The 26,111-nt window shown below is 36.7% G+C and overlaps 1 protein-coding gene across 1 annotated transcript in view; it reads left to right on the plus strand.

Moving 5' to 3' along the window:
* ETFA (electron transfer flavoprotein subunit alpha) overlaps nucleotides 1–26,111 on the plus strand; it is a 91,465-nt gene that overhangs the window by 21,576 nt on the left and 43,778 nt on the right. The window contains exons 5-9 of the mRNA XM_002763456.7: nucleotides 2,607–2,706; nucleotides 4,074–4,184; nucleotides 4,821–4,922; nucleotides 6,853–6,921; nucleotides 13,883–13,965. Coding sequence (XP_002763502.2) covers nucleotides 2,607–2,706; nucleotides 4,074–4,184; nucleotides 4,821–4,922; nucleotides 6,853–6,921; nucleotides 13,883–13,965 — 465 coding nt within the window. The remainder of the gene's footprint in view (nucleotides 1–2,606; nucleotides 2,707–4,073; nucleotides 4,185–4,820; nucleotides 4,923–6,852; nucleotides 6,922–13,882; nucleotides 13,966–26,111) is intronic.

A 26,111-nucleotide genomic window follows, 5' to 3' on the forward strand; every position in this document is an offset into this window, starting at 1 on the left:
GCTGATGCCTGTAATCCCAGCACTTTTGGAAGATTGTCTGAGCCCAGGAGTTCTCAACCAGCCTGGGCAATACAGTGAGACCTCATCTCTACAAAAAAAAAAAAAAAAAAAAAAATGAAAAAAAAAAAAATTAGCTGAGTATGGTGGTGCATGCCTGTGGTCCCAGCTACTTGGGAGGCTGAGGTGGGAGAATTGCTTGAGCCCAGAAGGTTGAGGCTGCAATGAGCTGAGAACATGCCACTGCACTCCAGCCTGCACTGCAGGGTAAAAGAGCAACACCCTGTCTCAAAAAAAAGAGTATGACTTTGGCTCATGATGTTTTCTGTCTCTTTTTTTTTTAATGGCTGCATAAGATTCCATATTTAGCTAAGGACAGTTAACTTGTTTCCAATTTTTTGCATATATATACTTTGCGGCAACAAAACATGCTTATGCATGCATCTGTGTACACATCGGCTGGAATTTATTTACAATAGAATTCTAGAAGTGAAATCATGGAGTCAAATGCTATGTGCTTTAAAAATTTTGATACCTGTTGCTTAATCGTCAGCACTTGGTACTATACATTTTAACATTTTTTTTCCCCCAATCTGATGGATGAAAAAATCTTTGTGGACCATTCTGTATCTGAGTTTTGATTCTATATTGGATGATTTAAGTAATTTCATGATCCTTGAATTCCTTTCTATGATGACGGTTCACCTAACAGATTGTTAGACCACGAAAGGGTGTCTGTCATTAGCTAGATTTTAGTACTCTGGCCATGATTGCTATGTTGTGACAGATGGGAGTTTTGAGAACAAGGGTCACATAATAGTGGCTGGTCCTGTGGCCTGTAAATGGGTTTGGAATGAGAAACGTCTATCAGAAGAAGCCAAACAATTTGCTGTATGATAGTCCACCACCAACTGTGGTTTTGAGATAACATACTTTTATACTTGTCTTCTAGAATTTAAAAATATGCCATTTTTTTTGTGCACAGAAACACAATAATAGTTATTGCTTCTCCTTCCCAGAAACCATGCAGGCAACCTGTTGGATGGGATATATTTTTAGTAGGATAGATATCTGTGTATCATCCACCCTTAGAACATTTAGATGGATGACCAGATCCAGGAAATCATACTTTGAAGCACCATGGTAAAATTTATTGAAGATATGTTAAAACAAGGGATAATGAAAATACAAAAGACATTAAATTTTGAGCAATTTAGAAAGTTATAAACTTTAAAAAGAGGCAAAGTCGGCATATCATGAAATTTGTAAGAGCATCTGTTCAGCCAAGTAACTATTCCAGTAATAATTCCTGAACAATTAAAGAAGGTGGTTCAGGAGGAGGGTTACTTACTAAGAAGCAAGGTTTAAATACTGACAGATTTGGTTTTTAAACCAGATAAAGTAGGTGTTTCTGGATGGGCATGGTGGCTCATGCCTGTAATTCCAGCACTTTGGTAGGCCAAGGCAGGAGGATCAGTTGAGGCCAGGTATTCTAGACCAGCCTGGACCATAAAGCAAGACCATGTCTCTACAGAAAAAAACAAAACATAAACGAGCTGGGTGCAGTAGTGTGCGCCTGTAGTCCTAGCTGTTCTGGAGGCTGAGGCAGAATAATCTCTTGAGCCCAGGAGTTTGAGGTTACAGTGAGCTATGATCATGCCACTGCAACTTAACAAAATGAAACCCTGTTTCAAAGAAAAAAAAAAAGAAGAGGTAACTGAGACATGGGAGACTGTGACTTTCCTAAGGATTCCTGCTACTGAGGACAAAGTTAGCACATGCATCTATTTTAGTTACTTTTTAAATATGTACTACACAGGCTGTTCTTCAGGTTACTATTACTCTTTTCCTTTTTTTTTTCCAATGTACTCCCAGGCTGGAGTGCATTGGTGTGATCTCAGCTCACTGCAACCTCTGCCTCTCAGGTTCAAGTAATTCTCTTTTTCATGCCTCAGCCTCCTGAATAGCTGGGACTACAGGCATGTACCACCATGCCTGCCTAATTTATTGTGTTTTCAGTAGAGACAGTGTTTCACCATGTTGGCCAAACTGGTCTTGAACTCCTGGCCTCAAGTGATCTGCCTGCCTCAGCCTCCCAAAGTGCTTGGATTATGGGCATGAGCCACTGTACTTGGCCTTAATTTTTATAATGCAATACCAATTTAAACAAATGGTGAAATGTCTGCTTTGAACTTTTGTATATACATTAGGTAAATATATACAAGCATAATCTTTTTCAGTATTTGAGATTTTGCCACTCTTCTAAATTTTTTATATCTTTCCTTATCTAAATTCAATAATCCACAACTGTCACTAATTGATGTTTATTAAAGTAAAGTTCATATCCCATAATTCAACATATTGCATTAAGGTGGCTTAATATTGTAAAACTCATAAAACTCTTAATGTGGTTAGAGTAATGGTAGGCACTCAATCTCTAAGACTATTCAAAAACCTGTGCTTGCAATTGTATATTCAAAGGTGCACATGACATATAAAATATCTGAATTAAAATTTCTACAAAATATGCATTTAGAATGTCATTATTGATGATTTATAGTTATTCATCACTATGTATGTGTGTAACTCACTGCTTATCTTGCTTTTAGAACCTTTTGCCCAGAGTAGCAGCCAAACTTGAGGTTGCCCCAATTTCTGACATCATTGCAATCAAGTCACCTGACACATTTGTGAGAACTATTTATGCAGGTGAGTACTCAAGGAAGATAATTAACATGTTAAATTTTAGTGAAAAGCATAAATTAATCTTGAAGGTAGAATTTTAAATCAAGCCATACAGTTGCTTTAAGTGGACCATCTTAAAGGTTTCTGAGGAAAATTTTAGTCTAGAATTGCTGATGGACCCTTGATAAGGCATTCTCTCTGATGGATCACAAGCACAGTGTTTACCTGCCTGGTCATTCAGTTTGCAGAGTGATATTTTCCTAGTGGTCAATAAAAATTAGATTCACTATTCAATATATTTTGTAAGTGGCACCTGGATAAACAAAACTTTAAAAAAAGATAGTATTCTCTCAGTCTTTGCTGCTTCTACCTCATTTCCTTCTGCATTAAGAAATTCATTTCAGCCAGCTGCAGTGACTCATGCCTGTAATCCCAGCACTTTGGCAGGCTGAGGTGAGAGGATTACTTGAACTCAGGAGTTCGAGTCTGTCCTAGGCAACATGATAAGACCCCCATCTCAAAAATAAAATAAAAAATTAGCTGAGCATGGTGGCATGTGTCTGTAGTCCGATACTTAGGAGGCTGAAGTGGGAGGATTGCTTGAGCCAGAAGGTCTAGGCTATAGTGAGTTGTGATCATGCCATAGCATTCTAGCCTGGGCAACAGAGCAAGACCCTGTCTCAGGCAAAAAAAAAAAAAAAAGATATGCATTTCATTGTCTCTTCAGTTGTTTGATGTTTTGCTAAACACAGTGCTCTCTAGTGGGGTTGGAGAAGGCAGTGAACTCTTCGTTTTTTTTCTGATTAAAGTTGTATATTTCATTATAAATGGCTAATTCTCAAATCAGAGTTTTCATCTTATGTAATGTTTGTGGAAAAATATTTTGTTGTAGTTTAGGTTACTGTTACTGTGATAGCTAATCCAGGGTGTCTCAAATCCTCAAAATCTTGGCACATCCATACCTTTTCTTTATGACTCATTGTGTTTTCAAGGTATTCCTCCTTTAGCTTGCATAGTAGCTATGTTCTTATTAGGTTGTTGCAGCTCATAGTTTTGAGTTACTGATTGTATTGTATTTGGAAAAGGAAGCTTTGTTCATATTCCTTTTAGGGGTGTAGTGTGCCTTCTTAGTGTGGCTGCCTGTTGCAGTTTCCTCCTCCTCGGTGTGGTAGTACTTGCCCTGCTTCTAAAGACATCCAGGGTTATACAAATATCTATTGATATGTTTCTTCACTGTTATGGTCCACTTTTTCTTATACTTAATAGAGTTAGAAAACAACTTGTCAACGGTTATTTCTTGCCTTGTCTGTGAAGTAAATTCCAAGCATCAAAGGAATACTAGTTTTGTTGCCTTTTGTTGTTGCTTTTTAAAAATAGATTGCGTGTTTCAGGAAATGCTGTATGTACAGTGAAGTGTGATGAGAAAGTGAAAGTGTTTTCAGTCCGTGGAACATCTTTTGAAGCTGCAGCAACAAGTGGCGGTAGTGGCAGTTCAGAAAAGGGTGAGTGTTCATTTGGAGTTTTTTGGTTTTGTTTATTTTTTTCATAGACTAAATAATAACAAAAGAGATGACCTCTGCTTAAATTTCTAATGCATAGTATTTTAAAGTTCAATTTAAATGATATTCCCAAGTTTGTACAAAAATAATAAATATATATAACTTACATCTTTTTCACATCATCTTTGATACTAGGATAGTTGCTTTGGTAGATCAAGGAAGTAGGAGACAGAGGGTCTATTAATATTAAGCTTTTTTACTCTTGTCACTGTTTCCTATTATGATATTTAGGTGATTCAATATAACAGAAGAATGTAATAATAGTAAATGTGTAGAGGGTGTTATGCTTTAACATATACAGTGTCTTATTTAAACCTTATAGAAAGAAAGTTATTCCATATTCAGACTCAGAGAATTAAATGTGTTCTCAAGTAATACAACTAATGTGGCAAAGGCTGGAATCTAGTCTCGTTAAGTCTTTCCATAATCAGAGAGAACGAATTAGGAGCATAGAAAATTCACAGTAATTAACAAACTTAAATTTCATGGAATTACATACTTGTGTGTTTTTCTGAAAAATAATTATTGTCATGGAAGTTGAAATCATAGTCATTGTTTTATGTGTATTAATGTGTGCAGCATCAAGTACTTCACCAGTAGGAATATCAGAGTGGCTTGACCAGAAATTAACAAAAAGTGATCGACCAGAGTTAACAGGTGCCAAAGTGGTGGTATCTGGTGGTAAGTGGAATATTAATCTTAAAATATGTAAACTGAAAATACTTTGTTTTGTTTGCTTGTTTTTTTTTTTAATATTAGAGGTACATGGATCTTTTTCAAATATAAGAAATTGAGAAGTTTCAGCTATTGTTCCCATTTAACCAGTTAGGAAAATGAAATTATGAACGTAATACACAGTTTGGGTTTCTGTTGCACACCTAGTCACTGGCACCAGGGGGAGCATGGTATAAATCTCATCTCTGTAGCTTTGCCACTTGGTACCATCTTACTGATAGACTTCTGTGTATTCTGCAGAGTATGGTTGGCTTCTGAATTGTAGACAGAACTGGTTGGAATTTCAGGACTTGTGTATAATTCCTCCCTTTGTTCCACTTGGAAAAATTTCCAGAGTTGCCCATGTCTGTGTATAACTCTAAAACGTTACTTAACATGTAATATCAAAACTGTTAATATTGCATAGGACATGCTTATTTTTGTATACCATGCTCCTTGTCTTTAAAAACAATGGTTTTTTATGGCCCACTGACTGACTTTGAAAGCATAAGGACTGCTGTGCTTTTTAAATCCTTGCAAATTAAACATTCAACAAAATAATTAAGCTTTCAGACAATCTTTATTAAAAGTGGCACTGAGAAAAAATAATATTTTGAAATGATGTATCTGACTTGGTTTTTTGTTTTTTGAGACAAAGTTTTGCTCTTGTCTCTCAGGCTGGAGTGCAATGACATAATCTTGGCTGACCGCAACCTCCACCTCACAAGTTTAAGTGATTCTCCTGCCTCAGCCTCCTGAGTAGTTGGGATTACAGGCATGTGCCACAATGCCCAGCACCTGTAATCCCAGCACTTTGGGAGGCTAAGGCAGATGGATCAGCTGAGGTCAGGAGTTTGACCAGCCTGGCCAATAGTGAAACCCCATCTCTACTAAAAATACAGAAAATTAGCTGGGCGTGGTGGCGAGTAATATAATCCCAGCTACTCAGGAGGCTGAGGCAGGAGAATCGCTTGAACCTGGGAGGCGGGAAGGTTGCAGTGAGCCGAGATTGTGCTATTGCACTCCAGCCTGGGTGACAAGAGCAAAACTTTGTCTCAAAAAAAAAAAAAAAAAAACAAGTTAGATATATCATTTCAAAATACTAGATTATTTTTTTCTCAGTGCCACTTGGAATAGAAGGCTGTCTGAAAGCTTAATTATTTTGTTGGATGTTTAATTTGCAAGGATTTTAAAAGCATGGCAGTCTTTATATTTTCAAATTCAGTCAGTGGGCCATAAATAAATAAATAAAATAATTTTGTATTTTTAATAGAGGTGGGGTTTCTCCATGTTGGTCAGGCTGGTCTTGAACTTCTGACTTCAGGTGATCTGCCTGCCTCGGCCTCCCAAAGTGCTGGGATTACGAACGTGAGCCACGGCTCCTGGACCTGAATTGTTTATTCATTTATGTATTCAAGAAATGTTATATTGGTTATCCGTTCCATGACAGATTTATTGCCCAATGCTGGAGAAGCAGAGATGAAAAGGCAGAATGTTCTTCCTCTCAAGTAAAGTCCTTGAGATGGATCCCATTCAAATAACTTTATTCAGTCAGAGAAACTTATTAAGCATCTATTATATGTAGAGTTTTGTTAAATATTGCAGATATGGCAGTTACCAAGCTAGATATAAATCTTGAAATTAAAGAGTTTTTATTCTAGTGGGAAAAATACTCCTATGAATTACACAGTCAACTAATTAATTGTAGTCATGTTGAATGCTTTATAGAAGTATAAGAGTGTCACAGGAAAGGTCAGAAAAGGTTTTATAGAGGAGGTGACATGCTCAATATGGCAGTTATATAATATGAAAATTTACTTCAGTATATAAAATAGCACAGTTGTTCTGGAATGGATTTGATGTTTGCCTAATTTGTTTTTTCATCTTTTTGAATGAGGTCGAGGCTTGAAGAGTGGAGAGAACTTTAAGTTGTTATATGACTTGGCAGATCAACTACATGCTGCAGGTAAAGTTATTTTCCTTAGTAGAAAGATGTTCCCTTTGTGTTGGAAATATTTTTTCTTCATTATTTTACTTTTTGTGCAAGTCTTTCAACACTACAAATTATTTTACTTTCCAGATTTTCAGTTTTTCTCTCTGAACCAGTTTTTCTTAAGCCTCCAAGTAAATGGTATATAGCATTCAGTGAGGAGAAGGCCTCCTAGTACTTTTTAGTATCTATGTAACACTCTTACATTTGCCTGATCTTAGTAGGTTTTTTTTTCTTCATTTTAAAAATAATGAAATGGGCGAGGCACAGTGATGCACACCTTTGGGAGGCTGAGGCAGGAGGATTGCTTGGGCCTAGGAATTCGAGACCAGCCCTAACAACGTAGTGAGACCGCATCGCTACAAAAAAAATTTTTTTTAATTACCCAGGCATGCTGGTATATGCTTGTAGTCCCAGTTACTTGAGAGGCTAAGTCAGGAGCTTGAGAGAGATGGAAGCAGCAGTGCACTGTGGTCACGCCACTGCATTCCAGCCAGGCCAACAGAGTGAGACCCTGTCTCAAAAGTAATAAAAAGCAAACAAAAAAAATAATGAAATGTTAGTTTTAGTGCCTACTTCAGATTCAGGAATACCCTGTTTTTTTCATCTTTTTTGGTAGTCTTAATATAAATCTTACACAAATGGAAATACAAAAGTTTTTAAGTTTGTAGTTAAAAATTTTAAATTGTAGTTAATGATTTATAGGTAAGGTACAGAACCTATTATTAAAAGTGCATTGATGAGAAGGAAGTGATGTTTTTTGAAAAACCAAAAAAATTTAAGCCGGGCATGGTAGCATGTGTCTGTAATTACAGATATTTGGGAGGCTGAGTTAGAAGGATTGCTTGACCCTAGGAGTTTGAGACCAGCCTAGGCAACATAATTGATACCCTGTCTCGAAAAAAATTTTTTTAAAAAACATTTGATTATTTTTGAATTATGCAATTACTACAATGAATATATATTAAAATTCTATCATCTCACCCTGTTTTTAAAATTTTTACATATACCTTTCCAGAGTTTTTCTATAACTTTCTATGGTTTTTCTGTGCGTTTCTGTTACATAATATGTGTACCCGTAGAAATAGTAGTAGTTTTGTCAGAATAAAGGCATATTGAGTCTTTATAATCAGATGGTAGTATTTCAGGGTTCATTTTCATTCATTCTTCCTTTGAACAAGTATTTACGAAGTGTCTGCCATATTCCAGGTACTATTTTAGGTGCTAAGAAAATATCAGTGAACAAAATAAAGATCCCTGTTCTTATGGAAATTGCATTTCTATTTGGATGAGATAGACCTTGTATTAGTTTATTTTGGCTGCAGTAATAAGTTACTACAAACTTGGTGGCTTAAAAGCAGCAAAGTTTCTCTCTCACAGCTTTGGAGACCAGATGTGTGTCGAAGTATTAGCAGGGACCATACTCCCTCTGGGAGCTCTAGGAGATAATTTGTTCTTTTCCTCTTCCAGCTTCTAGTAGCTACCCTGATATTCCTGGGTTTGTGGTCACATCCCTACAACCTCTGCCTCTATCTTCATATTATCTTCTCTGTGGGACTGCATTCAATCTCCTTCTGTGTTCGTCTTATAAGGATACATGCCAGGTGTGGTGACTCATGCCCGTAATCCCAGCATTTTGGGAGGTCAAGGTGGGCGATCTCCTGAGGTCAGCAGTTTGAGACCAGCCTGCCCAACATGGTGAAACGCTGTCTGTACCATAAATTTAAAAATTAAGGCATGGTGGTACATGCCTCTAATCTCAGCTACTTGCAAGGCTGAGGCAGGAGAATTGCTTGAACCCAGGAGGGGAGGCTGCAGTGAGTGGAGATTGTGCCACTGCACTCCAGCCTAGGCAACAAAAACAAAGTGAGACTCCGTCTCAAAAAAAAAAAAAAAAAAAAAAAGATACATGTAATAGCATTTAGGGCCCAAATAGATAATCCAGGATAAGCTTCTCAAGATCCTTAGCTTTATATGGTATTTGCTTCCACTTAGGTGATATTCACAGGTTCTGGGGATTAGGATGTGAATATATCTTTGGAGGGGCCGTTTTCTTGCCTACTACAGACATTAACGCAATAAATTAGTAAATAATATAATATGGGCTTGGAGTGGTGGCTTACTCCTGTAATCCAGGCACTTTGGAAGGCCAAGGTGGGTGGATCACTTGAGGTCAGAAGTTTGAGACCAGGCTGGCCAACATGGAGAGACCTCGTCTCTACTAAAAAATATAAAAATTTAGCTGGGTGTGGTGGTATGTGCCTGTAGTCCTAGCTACTCTGGAGGCTAAGACATGAGAATCGCTTGAACCTGGGAGGTGGGGGTTGCAGTGAGCAGAAACCGTATCACTGCATCCCAGCCTGGGCAGCAGAGCAAGACTCTGTCTCAAAAAAAAAAAAAAAAAAAAAAAAGTTAGCGGGTCATAAGTGCTATGGAGACTAATAGAATGGGCAATGGGGGAGAATTGGAGGGGATTGAAGTTTAAAATAAGGTAGCCAGTTTTGGCCTTAATGAGGAGACATGTGGCTGGGTGTGGTGGCTCACTCCTGAAATCCCAGCCTTTGGGAGGCCAAGGCAGGCAGATCACTTAAGGCCAAGAGTTCAAGACCAGCCTGGCCAACATGGTGAAACCCTGCCTCTACTAAAAATACAAAAATTAGCTGGGCATGGTGGTGTTCGCCTGTAGTCCCAGCTACTCGGGAGGCTGAGGCAGGAGAATTGCTTGAACCCAGAAGGCGGAGGTTGCGGTGAGCCGAGATCGTGCCATTGCACTCCAGTCTGGGTAACAACAGCGAAACTCCATCTCAAAAAAAAAGAAATTGCTTTTCTCTGCATGAAATGGGAACCATTTGAAGGTTTGAGCAGAAGAATGACATGATCTAACACATTTTTAAAGGATCACTTTGGCTGCAGTTTTGAGAATAAGCTGTAGTGGTTAAGTACAATAATAGGGAGATAATTAGCAGGCTATATCAGTCCTCTAGGTGAAAGATACTCATAGTTTCAACCAGGTAGTTGCAGTTGATGTGGGGAGAAATTGTCAGTTTTGGGATATATATTTGAAGGTAGAGCCATCAGGATTTCCCGACAAATTGGATATAGATTATGAGAGAAAGTATTTGTCCTGGCGAGTGGTAGGATGGAGTTATAATGAGCTGAGATAAGGAAAATCACCAGTGAAGCAGTTTCCAGGGAGAGATCAGGAGTTCAGTTTTGGGCATATTAACTTTTGAGATGTCTAATAATAGGCATCTGAGTAGACATGTCAGTTAAGCAGTTGATATAGGAATGTGGAGTTCGATGGAGGAGTTCGGGCTACAGATATAAATTTGGGAATCAGTTCATCTGGATGATATCCAAAGCCATGATGACAAATTGCTGGAGGCTCCATGTTAAAAACTCCAGGGGGGCCAGGCACGGTAACTCATGCCTGCAATCCCAGTACTTGGGGAGGCCAAGGTGGGTGGATCACTGGAGGCCAGGAGTTCGAGACCAGCTTGGCCAACATGGCGAAACCCCATCTTTACTAAAAATACAAAAATTAGTCAGGTGTGGTGGTGTGCACCTGTAGTCCCAGCTACTTGGGAGGCTGAGAAAGGAAAATTGCTTGAACCCTGGAAGTGGAGGTTGCAGTAAGCTGAGATTGTAGCACTGAACTCAAGCCTGAGCAACAGAGTGAGATTATATCTCAAAAAACAAAACAAAAAAACCTCCAGGGGTATCCAGTGATGGGGTCCCAACACTTTTGTGAGTATTACTTTCAGGAGCTCTTCCTCAGGGTGAAAATTAAAGAAAAATCACCTCATGCTTCTGACAAAGGGAGAAGGAAGAGAACCACTTTAAAATGTCAGAGCATTCTGTTCTTAACAAGGTCTGACCTCCTTCAGGAGGAACTGTTTAACCAGAGATTAACTTTTTGGGGTTTTATCAGAGCCTAACTGACCTGAGGGAAGGTAAATACTCAACTTCCGCCTTTCTAGCCATCCTGTCTCACCTAAGGGAGAGAGAGGAACTGAGAAGCATGTGTAAAGTTCCCAGTCTCAATCTGGGCTTATTGAGGCATGAGACCAAGGCCTCACTGTAGTACTGTAGAATGCTTCCTTTCCCCCAACACCTTACTGCCACGTAATAAAGGCTTATTGACAGCACTTCCTTTTACCCATGTTCATCATGTCCAGCTATCAAGAAAATATTGCAAGATACACTAAAAGGCAAAAGACAGTTTGAAGAGACAGGGAAAGCATCAGAACCAGATTCAGCTGGAATAATCAGACTGGAAATTTAAAACAACTGTGATTAATATGCTAAGGTCCCTAACTGATAAAGAGCATGCAAGATGTGCAATGTAAGCAGAGGGTAGAAATCCAAGAAAGAAGCAGAAATGTTAGAGATAAAAAATATGTTTGCAGAAATGAAGAATACCTTTTAAGGCCTTCTTAGGAGACTGGACTTGGCTGAGGAAAGAATCTCTGAACTCTAGGCTATCTCAGTAGAAACTTCCAAAACTGAAAAACAAAGAGAAAAAGGACCAGAAAAAGGAAATAAAACCAAAAAACTCTTAACTGTAATAGAATATCTAAGAATTGTGGAACAACTACTGAGAGTATAACGTGTAATGGAAATATTAGAAGGAGAAGAGAAAAAGGAACAGAAGCAGTATTTGAGGATTTCACCACATTAATGTCAGATACCAATCCACAGATCTAGGATGCTCAGTGAACACCAAATATGATAAATGCTAGAAAAACTTCACCTAGGCATATCATTTGTACACTACAGAAGATCAAAGATAAAGAACAAATAAAGAAGCCAGAGGGAAAAATCCACCATACCTATACAAGAGCAAAGATAATCATTTTAGCTGCTCTCTTTTCAGAAACCATGCAAGCTAGAAGAGAGTGTAGTAAAATGTTGGAAGTGCTGAGAGAAAATTACCCATTATCCTAGGACTTTATACACTGTGAAATTATCCTTTAAGAGTGAAAAAGAAATAGACTTTCTCATACAAAAATTGACAGAATATTTTATAGCCAGTTACCTTGCAAGAAATGTTAAAGGAAGTTTTTTTAGCAAGAAGGGAATGATAGAGGTTAAATACTCCAATGTATATAAAGCAAGTGAGAGCACTGAAGACGGAATGAGTGAAGGTAAAATAAGTTTTATTTTTCTTAATTGATCTAATAGGTAACAGTTTATTTAAAATAACAACATCATTGTATTCAATTACATATACTTGTGTATTATAATTACCATATGTGCCCATGTATAAATGAAATGAATCACATGTAAGAAACAGGAGAGAGGGATTAGGATTATCTTGTTATTAAATGGTACTTGCACCACCTGTGAAGTAGTAGTGTTGTTTGAAAGTGGACTTGGATTAGTTGTAAATGTATATTGCAAAAGGACAACCACTAAAAGAAACTTTTAAAAAATACAACTAATAGCTAAGAAAAGAGACAAAATGGAATTATTTAAAATGCTCGGATGGTGGAAGACAAAAATAGGAACAAAGAACAAGGACAACAAATAGAAAACCATTACAAATATGGTAGATGTTAATCCAGCTATGTCAGTCATTGCTTTAAACATCAGTAGTCTAAATGCACCAATTAAAGATTGTTATAGTGGATGAAAAAGTAAGACTCAACTGTATGTTGTCTACAAGAAACCCACTTTAAATAAAAAAAATACATATACATATACACTTACATACATATAATGGAGAGAGATATACTGTGGTGATGCTAATTGAAAGAAAGCAGGAGTAGCTATATTAATTTCAGAGCCAGTTTAAAGTTAAGTTTTATTAGGTAAATAAAACCTGAGTTTTAATAAACTTAAAGTTTTAACTTCTAAAACTTACATTTTAATAAAACTTAATATAACTTGAGTTTTACTAGTATTGGGCTCTGTCCAGAAATCATAGTGTAAGGGTTCAGGAATATGGGAGATGGGTGTTGGTTAGGGAGCATGCAGAGCATTATGGGGATCAGTGTCTGGGTTATGAAGGATAACCTTTGAGTTTGGGGCAGGATGAAAGGCAGGGTGTGATTAGTTCTGGCTGACTCAAGATAGTGGTGGTGAGACTGTGCATGTTTGTAGGTAGCCAGTTGTATTGTCTGTGGCTCTCCAGCTCGAAGTGAAGAGGCCTGAGGCTCATTCTTGACTCCTGTTGGGAAGGGGTTGTTTTACTCCAAGTACAGGTTCATTGTTGACTCCTGCTGAATGAGAACAGAAAGTCATTTATTTATTTTTTTGAGATGGAATCTCATTCTGTCACCAGGCTGGGGTGTAGCGGTGTAATCTCGGCTCACTGGCAACCTCTGCCTCCTGGGTTCAACTGATTCTCCTGCCTCAGCTTCCCGAGTACCTGGGATTACAGGCCTGTGCCATCATACCGAGCTAATTTTTGTATTTTTGTTGGAGCTGGGGTTTCACCATGTTGGCCAGGATGGTCTCGATCACTTGACTTTGTGATCTGCCCACCTTGGCCTCCCAAAGTGCTGGGATTACAGGCGTGAGCCACTGCACCCAGCCCAATTTTATTTATTTATTAATTTGACAGCAAATATTGGTTAAACCTTCATCTTGTTATATATGACTCTTTATTATCTTCTCTTTATAATATAAGAGGTAGTATTGCAAAACCTTTCTTCAAAACTTGTGAAGTTATTGCTTAAAAGAGCATTATATAATGACATTCTAAACATCATGAATGCCTTTTTGATAAAGCAGGCAGAAAAGTTAAGCTCAACTTAAAATCTGAAATACTTGAATCTAAATAGAAGTTACTCCTTGAAGCTTTCTTTGTAAAATGCACTAGTACTTAGTACTTAGAATTCTAAATCAATGTCTTTGTTTACAGTTATCAGCGAATATCCTAACTAGCTGAATAATAGAGCTTGAAAAAATGACAAATATTTCTTCCCCTTAGTTGGTGCTTCCCGTGCTGCTGTTGATGCTGGCTTTGTTCCCAATGACATGCAAGTTGGACAGACAGGAAAAATAGTAGCACCAGTAAGTATTGCAATAAAATATGCTGTGCAAAATTTTACGGGGATAAGTACTGTATGTATTTGTTGAACAGTGATCTCAGTGATTTATCTTATTCAGTGTTCCTAAGCAGTTAGCCAGTACCATGGCGAATATGTCCTTTTCACAAGGTCTGTGTAATTCTTGGTCTCAGCAAAATGCTTAGCAGTTCTTAAATCCAGCTTATTTTTCAAGCATTTTAAAGCAGTAGAACATTTTATCAAACTAAGTCATATTGAGTAAATAAAACATTTGTAAAAGCAGCATTTTATCAACTCAAAGTTGTAAGTTCACATTGATAACATTTATTTGCCATAAAGCCTTTAGAGAGTATAAAATCAATGAGAACAATGGACCTATTTTAATGAATACAGAATTTTGAAATTGGGAGCTATGAATGACTGTTTTAGTCTTATATCTTCCTAAATATCTAGTTTATTTCTGTATTTTGTCTAGAAGTATAAATTTCAGAAAATTCTGTTCTATATAGGTAAGTGATACTGGAATATTCTTCAGTTAAACCTATCTAAAACTTAAGGAAGAGCAGGACATTTTCATTTCAAAGTTGAATCATTAAGAGTTTATAATGACTTTTTATATTTCTTCAGTGATACAGCTTTTCAGTGAATAGGAGCCTCAGCCAGTTTAAACTTGTATTCAGGAAAACATGTTTTTTAAAATATATTTCAAAACAATATGAAGTCCTGTTCATTAAAAAAAAATCTTACATCTCAATGCTCTATTCTGTGAGATATTCATTCATAAATTTAAGATATTATAGTCAAATTTTTCTAGGCTTATTTTTGAAGTTTGATGTATCAGTTCAAGTCTTTTGCCTGTTTAAAACTTGAGTTCTTCATCTTTTTATTTTCTCTTTGTAAGAGTTTTTTATATAACCTACATAACAAATTCTTTGTCAGTTGTATGCTGTATTTTTTCCCATGCTAGGGCTTCCTATTCATTTTCTTCTGATGAGCAGACGTCTCATTTTGATAGTCTAATGTACCAGTCTTTCTTCTTATGATTAATACATTTTGTGTTATTCAGCTTACTTGATGTCAGAAAAGAAGATTTAAAGCTTAAAATACATACTAGAACTATTCATAAATTAAGTGACAACATCATGTGGCCTGTTTGCTTGTCATATTGAATTAGGCTGTGAGAGTGGATTTATTGAGTAGATGAGCTTGAGCCTTTCATGACATTTAATTAGCTCTAGCACACATGCACACACATATATATATATATATTTTAAGAGACAGTGTCTTGCTGTGTTACCCAGGCTGGAGTGCAGGGTTTGGTCACAGGCAAGATCATTAACACATCACCGCCTCTAACTCCTAGCCTCAACTGATCCTCCCAACTCAGCCTCTTGAGTAGCTGGTACTACAAGTAGGTGCTGCCATGCCTGACTGGCACACATATTATTTGTGGAAATCTTTCCATTTTACATGAGTAGACATCTTTAGGCCTGATTTTATAAAAGATCCGCAGACTCACAACCTTCCTAACCAAAAATATGTCTACAAGAAATTCAGAGATATATACTGAAGTGACAGAGACTTATTTTGATTGACAGAGAGCACTTGTGGTTATCAAACTGAAGAGTAGAGTGGCCGGGAGTGACTGGTGGTATCCTTTCCTATATTGAAAATAAATGGCATATAATCAGCATTATTCAGTCATATTCTCTGAATATAGAACCATCAAAATTTTTTTTCACAAAGAAATGTATTAAATGCTTTGAAGACTTGAACATAAACTATACAACCCCCAAAAGAATTTTGATTCATTAGCTCTGCGTGTGTGTGTGTAGGTATGTATATATGGATCAGTATGTATATATACTTGTATGTACATATATATGTATATACTTTAATGAATCAGTATATATACGGATTCATTATCTGGGGGGTGTACACACACATACACAATTTGTGTATGTATGTACATTTTGTTAAGGCTCTGAAACTTTTTGGAAACTATATCTCAGATTTACAGAAAACTTATATAAGTACAGAACAAAAACCTTTATTTTTATGGGGCATTTGTGTAAGTTGCTGTGATGATCCCCAAATGTGACATTTTTCTAATATAACCACAATACAACTTTTTAAATTAGACATTAACATTGATACATAGTACCATCTAAGCATCATATCCTGACATTCAGGTTTTGCCTGTTATTCCAAAAATGTCTTTTATAGCAAAAGGATATAATGCAGTCACATATTTTAATTGTCATGTGTCCTTTAATCTCAAATATTAATAGTTCCACAGTCTTACCTTCATGAAGGAATTGTGAAGATTACTGGACAGCTGTTTTATAGAATGTCCCTCAATTTGGATTTGTCTAATGTCTTCAATTTAGATTATATTTCTTGAACACGAATATCACAGAAATGATCTTATCAGATGATACACAATTTCATTTGGTCTTTCATTAATGATTTTCACTTTAATCCTTTGATTAAGGTAATATGTGCCAGCTTCTCCACTGTAAAGTTACTTTTCCCACTGTAATACATATTTTATGTGGAGGTACTTTGAAATGATGTAAATATTCCAATTTTCCTCAAACTTTTTTTTTTTTTTGAGACACAGTGTCGCTCTGTCACCCAGGCTGTGTAGTGCAGTGGTGCAATCTTGGCTCAGTGGAACCTCCACCTCCAGGGTGCAAATGATTCTTATGTCTCAGTCTCCTCAGTAGCTTGGATTACAGGCACACACCAATTTGCCTGGCTAATTTTTGTATTTTTAGTAGAGACCAGGTTTCACCATGTTGCCAGGCTGGTCTGGAACCCCTGGCCTCAAGTGATCCGCCTGCCTTGGCCTCCTAAAGTGCTGGGATTACAGATGTGAGCCACCATGCCCAGCCATAAACTTTCAATTTATTCATTTATTTATATCATTATAGGCTATGGTTCCTATTTTATTCAGTGGGTAAAATCTATGGCTGTCATTATTATTGATGTACAAATCCCTTGTTTGGCTAGCAAGAGGCCCTCTGTGTCTTTCTGACATGTTGTGATCATTCTTTGAATACTTTTTTACTTTCTGACAAGACAAGATGTTCCAGGCTCATTTTGTATGTTTCCTATCCCATCTCTGGAACCAGTAATTTCTCCAAGGAATCTTGGTTCCTTTTGCTGAAGAATAGTATTTAGAAGCCAATATCTCAATGCTAGTTATGCTCATTGCTGTTGAGATGTCAGTGCTCCCACACATCTCAGTGAAAAGAGAATGTGTGTGGGCATGTGTATGTGTAGGCAAATGCATGCATATATATATATACGTATACAAACACATTTACTTCTGTATTTCTACATCAGTTGTATATATTGAAAACCATAGGTGTATGCTGATATCTCTAATTCTTGTCTCATACCACAGGGTTAATTCTAGTTTTCTTCATTATCCTATTTATAATGTCTTTCTCCTGTGTTGAGAAACCTGGACCCTGCCAATACTCTCACAGATGCCCTCCTTGCCCCGCTCAAGCTCCAACACCTTGAACTGAATAGTTTTTTTGTATAGATACCCTCCCTACTCTACTTGGACTCTGACATATCTGTCTGGGTAGTTTTTTCCCAACGTGTTTGTACAATTTTACACCCATACCAACTACGTATGTGGGTTCTAGTTGCTCCTCATTTTTGCCATTTCGTGTTTTAGACATTTTGGTGGACATTATTGGTTTAAATTTGCATTTCCCTACAAATTAATCTAATGCTCATCTAGTGATGATGAGCACTGTTGTATTACTGGCCGTTTAAATATCTTCCTTATGAAGTGCCTGTTCAAATCTTTTGCCCTTTTTTTAATTGAATTGCTTGTCTTCATTATTGAGTTGTAGACGTATTTTACATATTCTTGTACAAGTTTCTTGTGGGTTTTACAAATATTTTCTCCCACTCTGTGGCTTACCTATTTATTTTCCTAATAGTATCAAATTGAGGAGGTTCCCTTCTAATTCGCTGAGTTTTCTGAATGTGTGTTGAATTTTGTCAGATGTTTTCTTTTCTGTTGAGATGATTGGATAGCTTTTCTTTGTTCTGTTAATATGGTGAATTATTTGATTTTCAAATGTTAAATCACCTTGAATTACTGGGGTAAATTGTAGTTGATCATGTTATCCTTTTAATATATTTCTGATTTTGATTTGCTTATATTGTATTAAGAATTTTTTAGTCTGTCTTTATCAGGATATTCTGTAATTTTCTTTTAAAAATATAACTGTATAGTTTTGGTATCAGCATTATGCTAACCTTGTAAAATGGTTGGAAGGTGTTTCTTCCTGCTTCATTTTCTGATGAGATTGTGTAGGGTTGGTTTTTTTTTTTTCCTTAAATGTTTGATATAATTTATCAATGAAGCCATACAAGCCTGGTGTTTTCTTTCTTGGACTATTTGACAAAGAATGCAGTTTCTTTTTTTTTTTTTTTTTTTTTTTTTAATTTTTTATTGGATTATAGGTTTTGGGGTACATGAGCAGAGCATGCAAGACAGTTGCGTAGGTACACACATGGCAGTGTGCTTTGCTTTTCTTCTCCCCTTCACCCACATTTGGCATTTCTCCCCAGGCTATCCCTCCCCACCTCCCCCTCCCACTGGCCCTCCCCTTTCCCCCCCAATAGACCCCAGTGTTTAGTACTCCCCTCCCTGTGTCCATGTGTTCTCATTTTTCATCACCCACCTATGAGTGAGAATATGCGGTGTTTCATTTTCTGTTCTCGTGTCAGTTTGCTGAGGATGATGTTTTCCAGATTCATCCATGTCCCTACAAACGACACGAACTCATCGTTTCTGATTGCTGCATAATATTCCATGGTGTATATGTGCCACATTTTTCCAATCCAGTCTATTATCAATGGGCATTTGGGTTGATTCCAGGTCTTTGCTATTGTAAACAGTGCTGCAATGAACATTCGAGTACATGTGTCCTTATAGTAGAACGATTTATAGTCTTTTGGATATATACCCAGTAATGGGATTGCTGGGTCAAATGGAATTTCTATTTCTAAGGCCTTGAGGAATCGCCACACTGTCTTCCACAATGGTTGAACTAATTTACACTCCCACCAACAGTGTAAAAGTGTTCCTTTTTCTCCACATCCTCTCCAGCATCTGTTGTCTCCAGATTTTTTAATGATCGCCATTCTAACTGGCGTGAGATGGTATCTCAATGTGGTTTTGATTTGCATCTCTCTGATGACCAGTGACGATGAGCATTTTTTCATATGATTGTTGGCCTCATATATGTCTTTCTTTAATAGATTTAGGGCTATTCAGATTTTCCATTTTATTTTGTGTCAGTTTTGCTAAATGGTGCTTTTCAAGAAACTGATTCATTTCCTCTAAATTGTCAAATATGTTAGATGAAGTTGTTTATGATACTGCCTTTTTTCTTTTAATTGTCTATAAGATCTGGAATGATACTTCCTCTTTCTTTTCTTATATTATTAGTTTGTGTTTTTTCCTTTTTTTGTTCTCCCCTCTTCATTAGTCTAGCTAGGAGTTTATAAAAAGTTTTAAATGTTTTCAGTGTTCCAACTTTAAAACATAATAGCTTTGACTGGGCTCAGTGGTTCAAGTTTGTAATCCCAGCACTTTGGGAAGTCGAGTTTTATTGCAATATAATTTACATACCATACACCGCATATGGTTTAAAGTATTTAACTCAGTGGCTTTTAGGGTGTACACAGAATTGTACAATCTTTACCTCAATCAGTTTTAAACGTTTTTTTTTCATCACCTATAAAAGGAACTCCATACTGATTTTCTTCCCAACTCCCCTAGTCCTAGGCAGTTGCTAATCTGTCTCTATAGATTTGCATGTTCTAGACATTTCAAATAAATGGAATTATATAATATTTGATCTTTTGTGACTAATTTCTTTAATTTAGCATGATGTTTTCAAGGTTCATTTATGTCATAGTACTTCTTTTATTGCTAAATAATATTCCATTGTATACCATATTTTATCCATTCATCATTTGATTGACATTTCGGTTGATTTTACTTCTTAACTATTATGAATAATGCTGCTATGAACATTTGCATACAAGTTTTTTGTGTGAACTTGTGTTTTCATTTCAGTGAAATTGCTGGGTCATTTGGTAACTTTGTGTTCAACTTTTAGAGCAACTTGTCCAACCCACAGCCCAGGATGGCTTTGAATGTACCCAACACAAATTCATAAACTTTCTTAAAACATTATGAGTTTGTTTTTTTTTAGCTCATCAGTTATTGTTAGTGTATTTTATGTGTTCTAAGATAATTCTCCTTCCATTGTGGCCCTGGGAAGCCAAAAGATTGGACACTCTGCTTTAGAGGAGCTGCAAACTGTTTTCCAGAGCAACTACACCAACAATGAACCCATGTTTAGCTTTATTAATTTTTCTGTTGTTTCTTTTTCATTTTATTGATTTTTGCTCTTTATTTTCTTCCTTCTAATTAGGTTGGGCTTTCCTGGCTTTTAAGGTAGAACTTTATTAATTCTGTATTTTTCTTATTTTAAAATATAAATATTAAAGCTATACATTTCCCTGTAAGTACTTCTTTAGCTGTAGCCCACAACTTTTGATACAATTTTATCCTTCGTTTCAAAATATTTTCTAATTTCTAAATGTTTTATTTCTAGATATTTGTGTGTTTTTCCCAGATGGCTTTCTGTTACTGGTTTCTGATATAATTTCATTGTGGACAGAGAACATTTTTTATAACAGTTCAATCTTAAAATTTATTAAGATTTATTTTGTGACCCAGCATATGCTCTATCTTGGTGAACATACCTTGTGCACTTGAAAAGAACGTGTGTTCTGTAGTTGTTGGAAGTAGTGTTCTGTAAGTGTAGGTCAACAGGAAAAGTCTGGATTACTGCTTGTATTTGTACTTAAGGTTTTATTGGAATACAGCCATACTCATTCATATACTACTTGTTTGTTTGTTTGTTTTTGAAACGAAGTCTCACTCTGTCTCCCAGGCTGGAATGCAGTGGTGCGATCTAGGCTCACTGCAACCTTTGCCTCCCGGGTTAAAGCAATTCTCATGCTTCAGCCTCCTGAGTATCTGGGACTATAGGCACACACCACCACACCTGGCTAATTTCGGTATTTTAGTAGAGGCAGGGTTTCACCATGTTGGTCAGGCTATTCTCAAACTCCTGAGCTCAGGCAATCTGGCTGCCTTGGTCTCCCAAAGTGCTAAGGTTACAGGTGTGAGCCACCACAGCCTCATTTGCATACTTCTTTGTCTATGTCTGCTTTTGCTTTATAAAAGAAAAATTGAGTGTTTAACAACAGAGACTCTAGCCAACAAAACTAAAAATATTTACTATCCAACCCTTTGGAGATAAAGTTTACCAACCCCTGCTCTACATCTTTTATGCTCTTACTGAATTTTTTGGTCTAGTTGTTCTGTCACTTATTGGGAGAAGGTGTTAAAAACTATGATTGTGTATTTGTCAGTTTCTCAGTTTAGTTGTGTCAGGTTTTGCTTGCTATATTTTGAAACACTCTTACTGGGACACTCATGTGTGATTGTTCTATCTTCCTGATAAATTGGTTATTTTATTATTATGTGATTTTCCTCTTTATGTTTGGTAGTACTCTGTCTTGAAGTCTACTTTGTCTGATATTAATAAAGACACTTCAGATTTCTTATGCTTACTCCTACAGTATAACTTTTTCTGTCTTTTTCAGTGTATCTCTTTCTTTATATTTAAAATGTATTTCCTATAGATACGTATAGTTGAGTCTTGCTTTTATAATCCATTCTGACCAGCTATGATTTTTCTAGTGGAGCTTTAAAGTCATTTATATTTTTCTCTGACTGCTTTTAAGAGTTTCTGTTTATCACTTATTAAGCAATTGGATTATGATACATCTTGAAGTTTCTTTCATATTTCCTGTTCTTGGGGTTCATTGAGCTTCTTAGATCTGTAGGGTTTTACTTTTATCAAATTTATAAATTTTTAAATTATTTAATAAAAAATATGCATATCCAAATAACTTTTCTGCTCCAGTTGCACATATATTAGGTCTCCTAAAGTTTTTCCACAACTTAGTAATGCTCTGTTTTTTTCTCTTCTTTTTTCTCTGTGTTTCACTTTAGTTTCTTTTGCTGTTATTTTCAAGTCACTAATTTTTTTTTCTGCAGTGTCTAATCTGCTGCTAATTCCATCCAGTGTGTGTATGTGTGTATATATATATATATATATATATGTGTGTGTGTGTGTATGTATATATATGTGTGTATGTATATATATACTTTTTTTTAGTACAGACTTTATAGTTACAGTTTTTATCTCCAGAAGTTTGATTTGGGCCATTTTGTATCTTCCATTTTGCTACCTAACATCTTTAATCTTTTCTCTACCTTCTTGAACATCTGGGATATACTTACAATAACTATTAATATCCCTCTTCACAAATTCTTTCATCTTGTCATTTGGGAATTGATATCAGTCGGCTTTTCTTCTCATTATAGATCATATTTAACTGCATGTTTGCATGTGGGTAATTTTTCATTGGATACCACACATTGCAAATTCTACCTTGCTGAATGCTAGATATTTTTGTATTCCTGTAAATATTTCTTTAAGTTTTTTTAAATTTCAAATTTTTAAAACATGTACAAATTTATGGAGTACATGTAAAATTTTATTACATGTGTATAATGAGTGGTGATAAAGTTAGGGTATGTAGGATATCTATCACCTGAGTATGGTACATTTTTGTCAACTAAAGTCACCTACTCTGCTATCAAACATTGGATTTATTCCTTGTATCCTTGTGTATAAATGTACGTTTGTACTCTTTAACCATCTCTCTTCATCCTCCCCCATACCCCCATTCACCCTTCCTAATCTCTGTTATCTAGCTTTCCACCCTCTGCCTCAGTGCAATCTAATTTTTTAGTTTCCACATATATGTGAAAATGTGTGATATTTGACTTTTTGTGCCTGGCTTATTTCACTTAAGATAATGACCTCCAGTTCTATCCCTGTTGCTGCAGATGACATGATTTTATTATTATTATTTTCTTATGGCTTTATTCTAGGATGCAGTGAAAATTGTTTAGAAACAGTTTGAGCTATTCAGATTTTGCTTTTAAATGTGCAGTGTATCCTGGAAATTTGCTCAAATTGGTAGGCTGGGGCAATCAGTGGGCTCATCTTGTTTCTCCTGGTTTTGGAATCTGTACTGCCTGATATCCTTCTTAAGTTTTGTTCAGTGTTTTAGTTATTTCAGGCAAAGGGTACATTCATTTCCTGTTACTACAGCTTGGCTGGAAGTGAAAGTAGTTCGTAAGTATTTTTGCAGTTGGGTTTAGTTCTGTCATTTTGCTATTTGTATCCTGTTTATCCCATTTGTTTTTGTTCATATACTTGCTTTGTTTTGTTCTGTTTCTCTGCTTCTCCTTTTCTGCCCTATTTTTGACCAGTTCAATATTTTAAATTCTTTCATTGGACTTTTAGCTATCCCTCTTTGCATTATTTTGTTTTTTAGTGATTTCGATTGTGATTGCAACATATTTAGCTTTTCACAGAGAGTTAATGTTGTACTAATTCACATAAAACTTTGGAGTCATATACAGTTGATCCTTGAACAACATGAGGGTTGGGGTGATGACCCACTATATAGTTGAAAATCTGTGTATAACTTTTGACTGCCCCTAAATTTAACTACTAATAGCTGTTGACCAGAAGCCTTATCAATAACATAAACAGTTGATTAACACTTATATTGTATGTTATGTATATTATATACTAGCGTTTTTATAATAAAATAACCTAGAGAAAAAATGTTAAGAAGATTATAAGGAAGATAAAATATATTTACTATTTATTAAGTGGATGTAGATCATCATAAAGGTCTTCATCCTCATTGTCTTTATATTGAGTAAGCTGAGGAGGAGGAAGAAGAGGAGTGCTTGGTCTTGCTGTCTCAGGGATGGCAGAGACAGAAGAAAAACTGCAGATAAGGGGACCTGCCCATTTCAAATCCATGTCAACTGTGGTTTCATTTACCATCATGCTTTACTTCTCATCTGTATTATATCTACATACCTCATAGTACAGTGTTATAATTTTCCTGTTAAACATTCATGTGTATTTTAAAGAAATTAAAATATAAAAAAGGATACACTTTAATAGAAACTTACTCCCTGCCAGGTGTGGTGGCTCACACCTGTAATCCCAGTGCTTTGGGAGGCCAAGGCAGGCAGATTGCTTGAGCCCAGGAGTTAGAGACCAGCCTGGGCAACATGGGGAAACCCTATCTCTACAAAAAAGTACAAAAATTAGCCAGGCATGGTGGTGTGCACCTGTAGTCCCAGTTACTCGTGAGGCTGAGGTGGAGGAATTGCTTGAGCTCGAGAGACAGAGGTTGCAGTGAGCCAAGATTGTGCCATTGTATTCCAGCCTAGGTGCCAGAGTGAGACTCTTGTCTTTGCCCCCCACCAAAAAAAATTACCCCCATATATTTACCATTTCTGGTAGCCTTCATTCCATCTAAGACTTGAGTTTCCTTCTTATATCATTTCATGTCCTTCAATTTTGTAGTATTGGTATGATGGAAATGAATTCTGTTTTTATCAGTCTGAAAGTATCTTTCTTTTTTTTCTTTTTATTGCATTTTAAGTTTTGGGGTACATGTGCAGGACATGCAAGATAGTTGCATAGGTACACACATGGCAGTGTGATCTGCTGTCTTCCTCCCCTTCACCCACATCTCGCATTTCTCCCCATGCTATCCCTCCCCAGCTCCCCCCCCACGGTGTCCCTTCCCTATTCCCCCCAATAGACCCCAGTGTGTAGTGCTCCCCTCCCTGTGTCCATGTGTTCTCACTGTTCATCACCCGCCTATGAGTGAGAACATGCGGTATTTCATTTTCTGTTCTTGTGTCAGTTTGCTGAGAATGATGTTCTCCAGATTCATCCATGTCCCTACAAAGGACACGAACTCATCATTTTTTATTGCTGCATAATATTCCATGGTGTATATGTGCCAAATTTTCCCAGTCCATTCTATCATCGATGGGCATTTGGGTTGGTTCCAGGTCTTTGCTATTGTAAACAGTGCTGCAGTGAACATTCGTGTGCATGTGTCCTTATAGTAGAACGATTTATAGTCCTTTGGATATATACCCAGTAATGGGATTGCTGGGTCAGATGGAATTTCTATTTCTAGGTCCTTGAGGAATTGCCACACTGTCTCCCACAATGGTTGAACTACTTTACACTCCCACCAACAGTGTAAAAGTGTTCCTTTTTCTCCACATCCTCTCCAGCATCTGTTGTCTCCAGATTTTTTAATGATCGCCATTCTAACTGGCATGAGATGGTATCTCAATGTAGTTTTGATTTGCATTTCTCTAATGACCAGTGATGATGAGCATTTTTTCACATATTCGTTGGCCTCATGTATGTCTTCTTTTGTAAAGTATCTGTTCATAATCCTTTGCCCATTTTTGAATGGGCTTGTTTGTTTTTTTTCTGTAAATCTGTTTGAGTTCTTTGTAAATTCTGGATGTCAGCCCTTTGTCAAATGGGTAAACTGCAAAAATTTTTTCCCATTCTGTTGGTTGCCGATTTACCTTAATGACTGTTTCTTTTGCCGTGCAGAAGTTGTGGAGTTTCATTAGGTCCCATTTGTCTATTTTGGCTTTTGTTGCCAATGCTTTTGGCATTTTGGTCATGAAGTCCTTGCCTACTCCTATGTCCTATATGGTTTTGCCTAGATTTTCTTCTAGGTTTTTTATGGTGCCAGGTCTTATGTTTAAGTCTTTAATCCATCTGGAGTTAATTTTAGTGTAAGGTGTCAGGAAGGGGTCCAGTTTCTGCTTTCTGCACATGGCTAGCCAGTTTTCCCAACACCATTTATTAAATAGGGAATCCTTTCCCCATTGTTTGTTTTTGTCAGGTTTATCAAAGATTGTATGGTAGTAGGTATGTTGTGTTGCCTCTGATGCCTCTGTTCTGTTCCATTGGTCTATATCTCTGTTTTGGTACCAGTACCATGCTGTTTTGATTACTGTAGCCTTGTAGTATAGTTTGAAGTCTGGTAGTGTGATGCCTCCCGCTGTGTTCTTTTTGCTTAGAATTGACTTGGCTATGCGGGCTCTCT

Source organism: Callithrix jacchus, chromosome 8, assembly GCF_049354715.1.
Source record: "Callithrix jacchus isolate 240 chromosome 8, calJac240_pri, whole genome shotgun sequence".
NCBI lineage: Eukaryota > Metazoa > Chordata > Mammalia > Primates > Cebidae > Callithrix > Callithrix jacchus.